The following is a 16,999-nucleotide window of genomic DNA, read 5'->3' on the forward strand; positions in this document are numbered from 1 at the left end:
AAGGAGGTAAATGGAAATGTATTATTGTATAGCAGCTGTCCACGCGGACGCATCGCTCACTCCAGTAGGAGAGAGACAGATGTCGAACGCTGCCGAACGCGGAAGCCGATTGTGCCTCTTTGTCGCTCGTTCCGCGCTCTCGCTTGCATTCAAGCCTTAAATGGAACGCCTCAGAGCGAGGTAACGCCGCATGAGTCATGTTTTTTCGTGCGTGCAGCCTGCTCCATCGAATTATAAGACGTTGTCACGTCAAAAATTGTAAATAACTAATTAAATTAAAACACTATATAATTGACAGGGAAATACTTGCCTATACAATCTCGCTAGATTTATTATAAACCAACGGTGATTATCCGATTACAGACATGCGTAGTATATTAGTTAGTTACCCCTGGTACCAATAATGTAATGTAACTAAATCTTTTTAAAGGGTTTTTCTTTTTCTCAGGAAAAATGGTACCAACGCTGGTCGAGAAATGCCAAGAACGGAGCCAGACGTTCACAGCTTTCAAGAATACACATACAAGAAAATAACTCCCTGTGACGTTTGTTCCCAAATTCTAAGAGGTAAGACAATTCCATGCCAGTTAATATTGTGAAAGGGTGAAGTTTATGTAGTTGATTGTTCGGGATAATCCCTAGAACAACAAGGCGGATTTTTAAAACTCTTATTTCGGCTGATATTTTAGACTATATATCGTCCCACTATGAGCCCATGGGAGAGACAGGAGTAGATCTATGATAAAAGGTGTAAAAACTTAAGGAAAAAATAAAAGCGACGTAGATTTAGTAAAAGTTTTTGACAGTGTTAAGTGGGACAAGATGTTAAATATACTTGAAAATGTTAGAACGAGATATAGTGATAGAAGTTTACGTATATAAAGAGCAACAGGCCTTCATAGAACTTGAGCAGCATTGTAGAGATGTAAATAATAGGAAGGGCGTCAAACAAGATTCCACACTGTCACCCCTACATTTTAATCTATGTATAGAAGACTCAATAAACATCATTAAAGACAGGACAACATTAGGAATAGATATACAGGGGCATACATGCATAGGCTTACAAATGATATAGCAGTATTAGTATCTAGCAAGCAGGAATTACAGATAGCCTTAAATAAAATGAAAGCGATATTGACAAAAGAGTATTGTATCGTATGAAAATAAATAGAAGTAAAATAAAAATACTGGTATACAAAGAAAGAAAAATTAGGGAAATATTACGATCAAATCAAAATCAAAACAATCATCTTTTGAGAAGCGGGGCTAATTTTAAGGTGACGCAAACTCCCGACTCATGAGACAAATGGCCTCAATTTTCAATTGTGTTTATTCTTAAATTGCAAAATTAGAGGTTATTTAGAAATTTTATGGTTTGACTTTTATTTTTTTGTGAATGTGGAAACCCGAAAGGAAGTTATACGTGGGGCTGCGAATGTTAAAGATACGCCACTGGGTTCAAGTCAATTCTAATTTGTGTGATATATAAAAGCGCGGCAGGGTGTTGTAAGATGACATGTGTTTTGACGAAAATGTGTTCTTACGAAATTGAAGAAATGATTCATAATTTTAGCACAAAATTTCGATCAATACAGTGGTTCAAGGCAATTTCAATTTGTATGATATAAAACCGCAGCAGGGTGTCGTAAGTGGCATGTTTTGAAGAAAATGTGTTGTTGTGACATCGAAAAAAAATTATTCATAATTTCAGTTCCTTTTTACCAAATTTTTGAATTTGTAAGCGCAAAATTTCACTGTTTACAGTGGTTTAACCAAAAACAAATTCAAGGGGTCCCGCAAGTGGCTCCGTATTCCAGTAATAGATTTCTCGTAAAAATTGAAAATTGCTAGTTATTTTTAGTGTTTTCTTGTGGTAAACTTACTGTATTTTTATGTCATATTTAATCTAAAAATCATCAAAAAATAAATTGTTCAATACGTTTTCGAAAACATTATCAATCAGTTTCTTTTTTTGTCTATTTTAGTACTACAAAAATACAGAAGTTTTATCAGATCGTACTAAGCGGGCGTCGTACAAAGCATAGTCTTAGAAAATAAACAACTTTCTATTTTGATTAGTTATTTAGTTTAATAGAGAGAAAAACTACAAATTGTATATATTAACAGAAAAAGAAAAAGAACCATAAATTGTAATATCAATATACATAATAAGGGTCAGAAAAATGTGCGAAAATGTTATTATAATCATTTGGGTCACTATAACCGGATATGATTTTTTGAGAATTGGTCATAATAAACGATATGTCATTTTAAACGGAGTCATTATATCCAAACTTTCCTATAAAGAATTCAATATGAAAACAAAACTCAACACTACAATTACTTCATATAATAAACAAATTCCACTGTATATACATTTATAACACCGATCAAAAACTTATTTATTCATAGAATGATTCTTACGCAGGACATACGAAGCAAGGACTAAAATGCAGGTCGTGTAAGATGAACGTTCATTTAGACTGTCAAGAGAAAGCCGCAAAATGTCAACCAAAATCCAGGCTTCTGAGAAGACAAAAGTCCACATCAGAAATTGAATCCCGAGTTCCCGAACCAACGCTTGAAGAAGAAAGTAAGTAATCAATTTTACATTTCCTTTATTTGATTAAGTTTCTATATGGAATACAAAAGGCAAAATTATCCACGCCGCTATTTTAAATGAAGAAAATAGTAGGTACTCGATCTACGAATATTGATATATAAACATTTCTCATATTTATNTGAAAAATAATATTTTTAAATAAATAGGGTTTAACTTCATCATCATCATAAGGTCGTCAGTCCTAAGACTGGTTGGACACGTACCTCCACTTTTTCCTATTCTGAGCTAAACTTCGCATTTCCCTAAAACTAGAGCAGCCAACATCCTTAAGTATTTGCGAACAGTAATCTAATCTAGGTCTACCTCTACCCCTCCTAACCTCCGTTTCTGCCTCTAATATGTTTCTGACTAGACCTTCATGCCTGAGAAGGTGCCCTACCAACATATCTCGTCCTCTGTTCTCCTATTCTTTCTAATACCTCTTCATTTCTAACCTTTTCTACCCACGTTATCCTCATCATCCGCCTATAACACCACTTTTCAAACGCTTCTTACCTTTTCTTTTCCGCCTCGCCGACTGTCCATGTTTCGCACCCGTACAACACCGCGCTCCAAACATACACCTTTAACAACCTTTTCCGAATTTCTAAATTAACCGTTCGCGAGCATAGAAGTTACTTCTTTTTAATAAAGGTAACACGACCCTGATCTATCCTATACTTTATATCCCTACTACTCCTTCCATCCTGACTTATCTGACATCCTAGATATCTAAAATCAGCCACTTATTCAACGTTAATTAAACAACTAAAATCGAAGCATTCGCAGTAATAATAACATTTAAACATGAAGATGCACTACATGTTTCAGACAAGACCGCTAATTAACACAGACGTTAATCAATCCAGTTCCTTATTACGTGATTATCACATTAAACGACTGTCAAAGAGGCAAGTAAAGGGTTACAACTGTCGAGATCATTTCAGAACAAATTAGCTGCAAGGTAACATTTTAAACTCCTTTATGATGTAGTTCAAGCTATAAATTTTGTGTCTAGGAAGGCAAAATTTATGCGATTTCCCAGTAGCTACGCAACCACTAATACCAGAACCTCACAATACAAAATGAGCTAAATAGATATTCTAAAATAAATAACGCATTAATTATAATTAAATAAAACAACTGACAGACAGACGCAGAGTGTTCCCATAAGGGTTCCATTTTTTATTCGGACGTAACGGAACCCTAACCCAAGAACAAACTTAACATTGTAGTTTGAAAAAACATGTTCTCCCATACATTCAAACAGCAAATGTAAAAATGAATGCACAAAATTATTTTGTTGAAAGATTTACCACATTATGTTCAGACCATAGGCTTCATATTAATTTTCCTGTAGTCTATAAATAAAGAAGTATTTTCTGTATTTTTTCAAAATTTTAGGTTAAGTAGTTCGGAGATAAAGGGGGGAANTGTGCGAAAATGTTATTATAATCATTTGGGTCACTATAACCGGATATGATTTTTTGAGAATTGGTCATAATAAACGATATGTCATTTTAAACGGAGTCATTATATCCAAACTTTCCTATAAAGAATTCAATATGAAAACAAAACTCAACACTACAATTACTTCATATAATAAACAAATTCCACTGTATATACATTTATAACACCGATCAAAAACTTATTTATTCATAGAATGATTCTTACGCAGGACATACGAAGCAAGGACTAAAATGCAGGTCGTGTAAGATGAACGTTCATTTAGACTGTCAAGAGAAAGCCGCAAAATGTCAACCAAAATCCAGGCTTCTGAGAAGACAAAAGTCCACATCAGAAATTGAATCCCGAGTTCCCGAACCAACGCTTGAAGAAGAAAGTAAGTAATCAATTTTACATTTCCTTTATTTGATTAAGTTTCTATATGGAATACAAAAGGCAAAATTATCCACGCCGCTATTTTAAATGAAGAAAATAGTAGGTACTCGATCTACGAATATTGATATATAAACATTTCTCATATTTATAATAGAAAATATATCTTGCCGTAGTAATTAAATTAACTAAATAATAATACCATGCAATCAACTTTTCTAAACAAAATTTCATTTGATTAAAAGTAATTTATCATTTACTTTCTCGTTTCATTTCTTTTAATTTATTATCAAACCTTCGATGTATATATAAAAACACCACATTTATCATTTGTTAAAACAAAATAAATAGGGTAGGTATAGGATTTAATTAAAATTCCCTTTTTTGGTTAAATCAATATGAGATGTTGATAGTTTATTAAGCGTAAAGAAGAATAAACAAACTTTTTCGTCAAAGAGAAGACAAGAATTCCTTTAAAAAAAAGAGGTGCTACTAGCTATAGGTAGGTATAAATCGATTATTTTTATATTTTGTGGATTAAATTTAAAACTTTCTAAACTGATACTGTCCTGCGAAACGCTGGGGACGACGACCTTTAGATCTGAATCACAACTTGTTAAAAATTTCTTTCAAATGATCAAAATGATTTTCTCACATTCAAATATAAGTGTACGATTATCTAAAGATCAACGCATATTGTAACTGTGTCAGTTAATGATAGAATGTACAAGCAGTTTTCTTACCGAAAGCGCTTCTAAAAGTACCTTTGTATGGGCCCATTCCCCTCAGAGTTGAAGTACGGAGTTCAACCTCCGAAATGCGACGCACTTCAATTGTTGTCGTTGTGACCAAAACATCATTTTAGCTACTAAACTATACCAGCTTCAACAGACTTTAACTTCTAAGCTGATTGTAATACACTGTTGACAAAAAAGTGCGCCGGAAGTTTCAAATGTAACACCAATTTTTGTAGCGCTCTCGGTCTCATTAGAAAAGCCCTAAAGCTTAAAAAGAGATGATTTGTAAAGTACTCAACTGAACCGTTTTCGACCTACTGGAAGGACGCTGTACATTTTATCATTAAGTTGCTTTTGGAAATTACCATCGATGAATCAAAAACAATCGTAGTTATAAACTATTCATTACCCATGATCATTACAATATGAGAATATACTTCAAGAAGTATTTTGTTGCAATGTGGTAAACATGTAGCCATTTTAAAATCAGAGTACTTACTTGATATTTTTTATATAACCTGCATTAACTTGTCCTATAATAAGTGTTTTTGTATCCAAGATATAAGAGAGAGCGATAGATATCCCCGCATGACCACCTTCAATCGACAATTGTCATTTAGAAATAGCCATACACCGACAAACAGTCCAGATTCTACAAGTTTAGGTACAAGAGAAGCTTGCTTATCTTGTAATTAACCTACCGCTTATGTTTTTTTTTATTTTTTTTTTGCCTAACTACGGCTCGGTTTTCGCCAGACATGAATTTATTTTTGCGTTTTTTTTCTTTATAATAGCTCACACAAAACAGTGTTATAATATCAGGCTTTTTGTACAACCAATTCATTCAATTTTTTTACTCAAATTTTATGTCACAAGCGATAGGTTTAGTAAAAATTTTACCTACTGCGTGAACATTCAGTTTCACAAAAAAGTTATTTAGTTAAAATACGCTATAGGATTGTTTAGAAAAGGATTATCCACTGCAACAAGCAATCTGCATACCTAGACGTATCGAATTTGCAAAAACACGACCCTCGATTACATATTTAATAATTACGAAAGTAACACCTTGCTTGCATCATCATACCATACATTACCGATTATCATATCAACACAAAATTTGATCTATTTTCCATTTCATCCCTTAGTTTTATATAATATTAAGTAAAGTTCACGAAAATTAAGGGTTGGAAGGTTTTTATTTAAATATACTATTTTGTATCAATATTTTATTTAAATAAAAACCTTCCAACCCTCAATTGCCTTAAACTTTACTTAAAATTATCATATCAAAATCTTCATTAAACTAGCGATTTAGGTTTAAACACAAAGTGTTAATTTTTATGTTTGGTAATTATTCATTTTGGTAAAGTCATATGGTAAAGTCTACCATAACAAAAATTTGAATAATGCTTAGTATAAACTCCCCACAATACCATCTTCAGAGAATAAGTTGGTCCTCGGAATTATTATTTAAATTTTCTGTTAAAATGTTTTGATATTCTTTTGTTATATTAATATTCTTTTATGAAAGGGCTAAAAGATATCATTTTGAGGCAATTTCGAGTTCGATGAAGAAATATAATTCTAAGTTGTTCCCGTAAAGTATCTACTAAAAAACTCTCGCAATCATAAGTCATAAAAAAATTTCTTGACGATTATCATTTTTTGAGTTTCTAGATTGTAATGCACAGGGTTGGTACCATTGTTATTTCTTTATTTAAAAGTACAGTTATTAATTTTAATTCAAAGGTGCAGAAACCCAAAAAATGGTAACGCTTTTCGACTTGCGTTTGTGGGACTTTTTCGGTACCAAACTAAATATATTCAAGGATTATGGGGAACAGTCAGTAGAATAATATTTATTTTTCAAACATTATCATCAAAAAAACATTAGCAGCCTTTTGTTAAAACTACAAAGGACCTTAAATTCTCATTAAAAAGATATGACAAAGTAATAAGTATTCCTTTATGCTTTACAACATATTTTTGATTTTTTTTATAAATAAAATAAAAAATTTTACTGTCTCTTTAAATTACTTTTTACTTCTTCAAAAAGGAACGTACATGTCATTATCAACTAACATCATACATACGTAATTCTCATGGTTCATTTCACTGTAACCCTGAGCTTTCTCAGATAGTACCGAAGTGGATCGGATCTATCAGGTCCTAAAACAAGCAACAGAGATATCAAACAACAAACCCCGTTTTAACCTGGAACCACCATACGCAGAAAGAACGGCCATTTCTGCCTCTGTAAGCTCGGGCAGTTCAGGCCAGAGCATAAACCGGCGTAACGTCCTGCCGGCCACACAAGGCTCCACGAATGCCTCCACGCTTTCAGTTAACAATCCTGTACCCTCTACCACTAGTTCAGGTGTGTTTCCGAAAACTGTTCGCTGCGCTGTTAACGCTATAGCTGCTGCAACTGCACGCACATTAAACTGCGTAGAAAATTTCGACGATCATTTTAACAGACCCATTCATGGGAAAATAAATGGTTATTTCTAATAGTCTAGTCTCGAAAAATCTTCTAAAAGTACGATGTCATTCGGAGAAAGACGTATTTTGGTTTTTTTCAGGCGATATATGTGTTACAGTTGTTATTATCTAATAAATCAAAAAAAAACAAAAAGAAAGGCGGAAATCGGAAAATCGATTCTTAAAGAGGATGAAATTTCCAATAAAAAAAGTCGTATCTCTTACTACTAACTTGATAATACTTAAAAGAATAAAATCCCGTTGGAAAAATCAGTTTCAAAACTTTTTTGCCTGAATTTTAGTCTATCAAGTATTAAGTTCATACTACAATTTATATAAATTTTTAAATTTAAGCGGTAAATTCAACGGTAAGTTAAAATCATATCGAATCAAAGTACAGTTACAAGAGGTCATACTTTCCCGTTGAAAATTTCCTCCTCTTTAAGTCTGTTTTCTGATTTCCGCTATCGGTAATAGTTTTTAAGCAATCGCCGAAAAACTGAACCTACTTGTTTTCCCTTTTTACGGCGATTTTTCGCAGAAAACACTTCTGGACTAGACTATAGAAAATGGTTTTGCGATATCGGCACAATGTAATTACATATAAAATAAAGGCATAATTTGCTTTATACTATACGGTCATCATCCCGATCTAATTAAGTTTTTGGAAATAAAAAAACATATGTTCGAAATTTTGCTTTTTCATTAACCTTTCTTTATAATTTATTAAATTTCGATAGGTGTATTTTCAATACTTGCTCCACAAAGGGTTTAAAATCGGACTATAACTGTAATAATTTTCATTTAACAATCACTCTAAGGAAGTTTTCATTACTTTTAAAAGAATGTCGCATCAAAGATTTTTAACGAAATCCCTTTGGGGAATCTCTCTATTTATAAGTCATAGGCACGTGTTATTTTCAAGCGACTTTCCGTGTTCTAAAACGCTTCCTTGAAAATTGGTAATAAAAATTTTACAATATAATCCAGGCAAATTAGCGTTTGTTATCTTTTGGAAAAAGAAGTAAATCCATTCAGCGGCTCTGCCGAAAGACTAACACCTTTGGAGAAAATTAAATTGAGAGAATTAAAACTTCGCATAAGTAAATAATCTGTGCAAAGAATTTCAGACAATCAATTGACATTTTAATTAAAAGTAAAAATACGTAGTATTTTTGAGTATTCCTATAATGTAGACATTAATATTAGTAATAAAGCTTTATTCTTCTAAAAAATTTATGCATGTGCATGGCTGCTTTGTTTCTTCAAGATTCGTTTTAATTCGAGAAAACTCCAAAGTACTTTTCTTAATAAATAAAAATTTGAATACACTCGTATAATCTCAAAATAAGTTTAAAATAAATATGTAGTAAGGTAAGTGCGATAAGTGGATTTTGCTTTCATCAAAGGACGTTTATTTGAAAAGTGATATATCTACTCAAAATAAGTTTATTAATAAATCTCTCCCGCAATTTCTAAAATGATTAATATATAATACATGCAGAGTAAGATAATAAGCGATGTTGCATCAGCCAAAGTAGATCATGTAAATATTAGCGAATCGTTTGATTATCTAGTAAGCCTGAAAAGTAATTCTGTATATAAAATTCACACAAAAAAAGCAAATACCATCCTTTTTTTACTGAAACGTACATACTAACTTTTTTACTCGTAGTTTAACCACTCATTAACATACAATTCCCAATATTTAGTTCGTATTCGTGTATATAAGACAATGTATTAAATATATATGTGCCGAACACTTCAAGATGTTTTTTTGTGTTTATTCTTTTCTTATAATATTCATACACGAGCCTGTCTCTAAGTGAAATTGAATCAATAAGGGCCATCGACAAGGAGAAATCCCCAGGCGGTCAGGTTTTTTGAGTAGACCCGATAATTCAAAACTACAAAAAAAATTCTAATTTTCTTTCTCCCTTTTGACATTAAAGAAAAATCCTACATACAGTGTTATCTTTAGAAGAGGAAGACTTTTGGGTAGCTACAGCTCGGGGCCGCATTTTCGTAAGATTGATTATTTTAATTTAAAACAATTTAAACAATATTAAAACTTAAGCATTATTATTAAGAATTAGAACTAATATTTATGACTATATAACTATGTTGTATAAATATTACCTGAAATTAGTAAGTGGAGACTCGCAAATTAATCTAATTACTATGTACGTTCATTGTGATTTTATCTATGTGAGAGACTATTAGTTTCACAAAAGTACATGTTCACTTTTACTTATTCAACTTCATTGAGACAGGTCAAAAAAGGTTATTTCTGTAAAATTCTTTTGTTAAAAGAAAAAACATCTGATGGTGACAGGCTTTAAAATAACAACAAAATAGTGGCTAGTAATGAAAGAATGTTGCAGACCAAAATTCAACCATGTTTTGTTAATTGTTTATATATACATAAGAGATTGAGAGAAATAGATACTACCTAATATATTTTGAAATTTCAGAAATTAAAAATCGCCCAGTCACATTAATATTACTTCATCATAATTTTCACAAACTACTTTTCTAATATTTCTACAGCACGAACGTAGCCAGATTTTTTTGCAAGGGGGACAAGGGTGAGCCACACTTTGCAGTTTTTAAGCTCCATATACGATTCAAGTTTCGTAAAAAAAACATTTCTGTATATCACCACCTCTCGGTCAAGAAGTAAAATTTTCTTGGGTAGGTAATTTAAGAATCATGTTCATTGAAAGAAAAATCGTAAACGTATTCGATTTGGATAATGCATGCATTTGATTTTTCGCGTTATTATATATTATACACCCTACAATTTTGCGAAACGTTTTGGATTATGTAGAATTGCTAAAATGCTGAATACATTACATCGGATTAAGTTAATATTAATGGTAAGTAATGGTTTCTGAATGAGAATTTTCGAAACGAGAATTCCCGAGAAATGTTCCCTTACAGGAGACGAGAAAAAACGATCGAGAACTCGGGAAATTTCAAACCTACAAGAAAAAAACTATGAGTTGTTTTATGAAAAAGCGAAGTAAAGGTCAAAAATAGGAAACTGACTTTCAAATGCTACGATAAATGTTCTCACATTTTTGAAAGCATATTTTACAAACAAGAAGAGTAAGTAATGACATGTAGAAATACCTCCACTCTTCTATCTCTCGCCTTACGTCTAATAATGTTCCAATTGATATTGATTTTCTTTTGCTATTTTTATTTTCCTCTGTTATATTTAAATAATTGCGCAGTTCCAATCTATTGAAATATGTATATATAAGTTTAAAATTCTTGATTTTCAAAAATTTTAAGTTAGGTACTAATTGTGAATATTGATTAGATTAAGTACCTAATTTAATTAAGAGCCTAGCAGTTTGTAAGAAATTAATTTAATCTGGTAAATTGTTGTTTTCAGTTTTAAGTTAATACGAATTTCTTTTTGTTCCCATTTCCTATCTCTAATTAAGGAAGACTGATTACATTCTTCACGGAGAAAATGAAAAACAAAAATTTACCTAAATATTTAAGCGACATTTACAATTTATCCCACTAGCCTGTTGCTTCGTAAGTAAAAATANTTCAGAGATTCTGAGAGACTGAATATTTTTATCTCGGGAACTTCTAAATTAAGTTTCTTTCGGAATAATCGGTGATGATCAAATCAAGACTAAGACAGTCTTGGTATGGGTTTTAGTTTTACTTAAACACCTCTGATCTTGGTTTTGACTTTGTTGATAAAGTCTTGGTCTTGGATATGGTCCTGCCTGTTAAATCTTGGTTTTCCTCATTTGTTTTGATACGTTTTTTTGTAATAATTGTATTAAGTTCAAACTTTTCTATTTACCAACACAATAATTGTTTTAAATGTTGAAATTTTCTGTCATACATGCATGCATGTCATGACTTTATGAGAGTTATGAAAACTCAAGAATTTACCCTTTCTCTAGTGCATAAACTGACTCTTTCTCTAACGCATAAATTGACCTTTTTACGAACAAAATAATACAAGTTACTTGAATAAAACAAAAATTATCGAAAAAAAAAAATAATTTGCTTCTGTTTTCCAACCATGTGTTATCCCTTTTTTCAAACAGTGGTAATGTTTCTTTTTTTTATATTTATTGTTAAAATCTAGTAAAGCAAAGTGAATACCAAAAATGTTTTGTTCCAAGAAAAGAATATATTGGTTAGTTGGTTCAAATAGTTTCTCTTGTAAATCCACCGGAAGTAATAATTTTTTGTTTAGTCTTGCGTATACATGGAAATGGGAAAGAATATGTCTTCAATATCAATAATATCTTTAGAACTATAAAATATTCTTGTCGCTAAACAGCATCCTACATAAAGACAAAAGAAAATCTCGAATTTCCAAATTCAGAAATCAAAAACCCTTGGCTCATCCGGACGCATTCGTATCTGCAGGACTGGGATAATCGGCCAAAAATCAGTGTCATCCTCATACATATTTTTTTTTACAAAGCCAGTACAGCACGCCGTACTGCAATCAATAGTTCCGATTAATTATTGAGCGTAGTATACGGAATTTTAATAAATAATTTCCTTACTAGCCACTATAGGTAGTATCCGTTAACACTAACAAAAAGTAATAAACTGTATAAACCATTATCCTGAATTTAGAACGCAAACATGCCTCGTCTTCGGCTACATCAACGACTACCTCGTCACCTATGGACAGCATCTCAATGCGAAGGAGACTCTTTGCTGGAATGAAAAGTTTGACCGGATTCGGATCAAGATATAGGCGCTCGTCGCCTGGTCATCGCTCCATCTCACTACCGGAAAGTACGCGACTTTCTTGTATATACATAATATATATAATTATTTATATATACTTTTGCAACATCTATGTATATGTTTTTTGTCGCCACTCTTATCAGTTATCGTGCAACGTAATGCTATCGATGTTTTCCGGAAGTCACATGCCACTCTTTGGAGTTTTTATCATCCTGTTCTAAAAAATATTCACAATAGTCAATGTACTTCTCAACCTGAGGGACCGTTCATATATTACGTAACGCAATTTTTGAAGTGACCATTTTTACCCAAAAGTGCAGAAGTTCTGTTGCGAAAATCGTATAACATCATTTATATGTTCTCAGTGGCGGATTATCCCGTAAGGCAAACTAGGCACATGCCTAGGGGCGCAAGGTTAAAAAGGGGCGCGCGCGAAAGTTTTAAACTAAAAAAAAAAATACAACGTGTAATTATACAACACGCTACTGAAGTGAAACTTCTTTAAACACACTAATATACCGGGATAGGGGTTAAGGAATTGGCTTAATGGTATTATTTGTACACTATGCTTGCACGGGTGCAATGCTGATAGTAAATATACTATAGAATGTCTTTATATACAACAATCACAGCTTTTTTGTCATTAGAAAATACAAACCGGCCGGTATCGCCGCAACCGCTATATCCCTGCATTTTAAGTCTGAAATATCTTCGAAAATATTCATTTAAATTACATGCTGTAAAGGACCATATTGATCTATATTAAATGCACAATGTTTTTAAAAGTACTTAATTGGATAAGGATTAATGCTATATTGCTTAAAATCGCTTCGTAAATAAGCCATTATTAAAAGTAAAGGATAAAAAATGCTTATTGTGGGTTATCCCTAAGAGATAAACATATACTATCGCGGACTTTTTTGTAGGCCTTTTTACGGTGTACAATACTGTTGTGTATTATTTTGATCTATCTCGTAGGGTTCGGCCAGCGTTTACAATGTAAGCGCAAAAAAATGTGTTTATTTACGACATCACATTACAAACCTCTAAAATTATCAGTGTTTCTCTATTATATTATGCATGTATTATACATATAAACCTTCCTCTTGAACCACTCTATCTATTAAAAAAAAAAGCATTAAAATCCGTTGCGTAGTTTTAAAAATCTAAGCATACATAAGGACAGACAGCGGGAGAAATGCGTTGCATCATTTCGTTACATAGCAACTCGCATGAAACGAACTTACTCTACCGTGCTTAAAGAAGTTTCACTTCAAAAAAAAAGTAAGGAAGTACTTACAAAAATTATTTTGCAAAATATATGAACGCCAGAGGGGCGTCTCTGGGGTGCTAGCCTAGGGAGCTCTCGACATTTAATCCGCCTCTGTATGTTCTATAAACTTTTCTTTATTTTTTAGTTTTTCTTTAGCCGTTTTTCCAAATTTCATTGGCATTTTTTTGACATACTTGCGCTGGCAAGTCAGCATGAGAGCCTTTATAGGCCAAAAACAGCTGATGATACAAATCTCCCTCTTTTCGAAAACAACATTAAATGACGTACAATACAATCGAGTGATTCCCCGTAAAACGTAAACGAAAAGGGTTACCAACTTGGTAGTTTTAATTCCCTAATTTTTTATTCAAAAAAAGAAACAATGTTACGTAACGTGTTGTAAGAATGACCCCCTCCCGCCCCTGTAACGCATCGTAACGTTTTACAAGACCCCCCCTCCCCCAAATTGCGTTACAACATACTTGAACGCTCCCTTTTTTATTGGATTTGGGTGTTGTAATAGTGTTAATTTTGCAATATAAAAATTCCAAAGACAAATGTTTGCTCCGTTATAAGTATAACTAATTGTAAATATAACTTGTAATTAACTCATTGCTTCTAAAATATTAAACACATATTACACATTCAGAAACACTACCAATACGTTCAAAAGCGTGTCTAAAACAAATCTTTTGATTTTATTTTAATAACAATTACGAGATTACTAGCACCTTTCTTATATTATTACTATTATTACAATAGAACCTGTTGTTAATACCAAGACACTCCAATATCCAGATAATTCTCAATTTAAATTCAGAATGTGGTGGTTCTACTCAATTGTTACTTATCCATAAATCGGCTAATGGATGGGATAAAGTGCCATTAATACCAGAAACGGTAAACCACTGTTGATTATTAATTAGAAATTTCTATTTTTACTGTTGATTTGGATTGTTAAAATTCATGATCACGAATTGTCCCGTGAAACTGCTGTAAATTGAAACCTACGTGACCATATCATTCGTGTACTTTCAACATAAACAAAGCTTATAACTAACAAATAGAGATTTTGTGACAATGAATTCAATTCGACTCTAATTTTAATTGCTTTTCTCGTTCACTGCTTTACGACGATAATCCTCAGTACAAATCCCTTAAGTTTCTGAAATTATTTTCGGTCGCGTTGTTTTTTTTTCTTTTTAAAAAGACAGTGGTGAACCACCCAAGTACAAATGAAACATGACATTACCGTTTTAAGTAAAATTAGCTCCTAATTCTCAAATTATATATTTAATTAACCTCTTAACACTTCTTCATAACAAATTCACCGTAGGTACGTGATGCCAGGCTTATTGTGATAACACGAATAAGCCTAAACAAATGCATATTGGCATTGTTTATTGTTAATTATTTTTATGCTTTTTTTGTATGATGCCTAATTTCTTTTTTATACTACAGTTTCTGTCCTTTCCATGTTTTAGATATTAATATTGGCTTATATTTTTAAAATCATAATTCTCTATTGTTTTTTCAATGTTCACTTTAGTTTAATTTGTTTTTCCTTTTTTCGCACAGTACAAGTACTTTAGTTTTTCAATGAGTAGGAATAATACAACATGCAATTTTATTAATCAAAACTCAAAAACTTAAATAACTAAGTATCAAAAAAAATTTCACAGAGATTTTTTGAAACTTCTCTTCCTAATATTTAATAGTACAGATAAATATTAATGCGTCAATTGTAATATTAACAAACAAAACAAAAAGAAAAGACAGATTATAAGTCCCAATAACACCATAGACACTTTTCATTTGGTATATTTTAATTGAAAATTATTAGACACATGCTTACGTTTTAAGATTTCAACACCCTATTATCTTTTTATTCATTTTTCTGATGATAAGTCTTCATACAGCTTATTAATAAAATATTTTTTCTAGACGTTTCGTACATTCGTACATTTCATTTCAATGTGTATAATCATGATATAAATTACAGGTATTTAAATATAAGTATTGACAAAACTACATAATGTACATTACATTATTCTACCTACATACTGATTTTCATGACATTACCTGATTCCAAAATTATATTCCCGCAAACGATCCCTCGTTAATGCAACGCAATAATTACTTCTTGTCTTACAACATACCTGATTGCTATTAGCAATTAATTACCTTAAGAGCCTATATTTCCGTTCGAGGCGATGTAGTAACTCATAATTGCATATATAACGAAGTGGAATTGTGTCATAAGTTGAACAAAAAGAAAAAGAAGAAAAGTATGAAGTCCTAATTAATTAATATTTAATATTTATATCATCAATTTTATTTAAGTAAAAATAAAATAAAATGGATTTTTGTAAATATTGTACCATTAAGTAAATACTGTATTAGACTTTATTAAAACTAACATTTAAATTTGAACAATTATGTTAGCTGGAAAATCCGGTACATCTTTCATTCCAGCATGGAGTTGAATTATCGCCTCAAGTTAATGCTAAAGGTCAATAAGTTTCACTTAGTAAGCATGTCCCTTAATATTTGCAGAACGAAGTTCGCAAGACGCTTCGGGCACGAGGCCCTTTGGAGAGCCCTTATACCTTATTCACAACGTTGAAAATGGCGATGACGAAGACCTACGACCCATTACAGCGACCCGGGAAAAATCGAAACACATAAATAAACGAATAAGTTTTCGCAACAAAAAATGACGCCTTATCGAAATCGGATCGAAATGAGATTTATTTAAACTTGATATCGAAATTTGTTCGGTCACAAACCTGTCTTGATTGTCCAGTTGATTTTTTGCTTAGGAAAGTTATTAAGTTTGGAAAACGTATTTTAAGTTGTTGACAAAAAATAACGAAAAGATTTTTTTAACGTTATAAACAATTGAACCGTTAGAAATACAAATGGAAAAATTTGGGACAAATAATTAAGAAAAGGTTAATAATTTTCCTTCTCGTAAAAACAGAAGAACTACTTCTGATACCGCGTCGCGAACTTATTTATTAATTGTTTAAATATCGTCTTTTTCTTTAACATAGATAAATCATACACAAGAACATTTTTTAAAACGATTAATAATGTTAAGGTTTTGACGTGACAACGTCTTATAATTCGATGGAGCCGGTTGCACGCACGAAAAAACATGACTCATGCGGCGTTACCTCCTTCTGAGGCGTTCCATTTAAGGCTTGAAGTGCAAGCGAGAGCGCGGAACGAGCGACAAAGAGGCACAATCGGCCTCCGCGTTCGGCAGCGTTCGACATCTGTCTCTCTCCTACTTGAGTGAGCGATGCGTCCGCG

General features: G+C 32.1%; 1 protein-coding gene across 1 annotated transcript in view; it reads left to right on the forward strand.

The window, feature by feature from the left end:
• The window catches only part of LOC108744315, a 104,796-nt gene that overhangs the window by 82,881 nt on the left and 4,916 nt on the right, over positions 1–16,999 (forward strand). The window contains exons 9-16 of the mRNA XM_025976268.1: positions 449–567; positions 2,432–2,596; positions 3,624–3,649; positions 4,268–4,448; positions 5,741–5,845; positions 7,322–7,561; positions 12,292–12,456; positions 16,238–16,387. Of these exons, the coding sequence (XP_025832053.1) occupies positions 449–567; positions 2,432–2,596; positions 3,624–3,649; positions 4,268–4,448; positions 5,741–5,845; positions 7,322–7,561; positions 12,292–12,456; positions 16,238–16,387 (1,151 nt within the window). The remainder of the gene's footprint in view (positions 1–448; positions 568–2,431; positions 2,597–3,623; positions 3,650–4,267; positions 4,449–5,740; positions 5,846–7,321; positions 7,562–12,291; positions 12,457–16,237; positions 16,388–16,999) is intronic.

Source organism: Agrilus planipennis, unplaced genomic scaffold (assembly GCF_000699045.2).
Source record: "Agrilus planipennis isolate EAB-ADULT unplaced genomic scaffold, Apla_2.0 scaffold17, whole genome shotgun sequence".
Taxonomy (NCBI): domain Eukaryota; kingdom Metazoa; phylum Arthropoda; class Insecta; order Coleoptera; family Buprestidae; genus Agrilus; species Agrilus planipennis.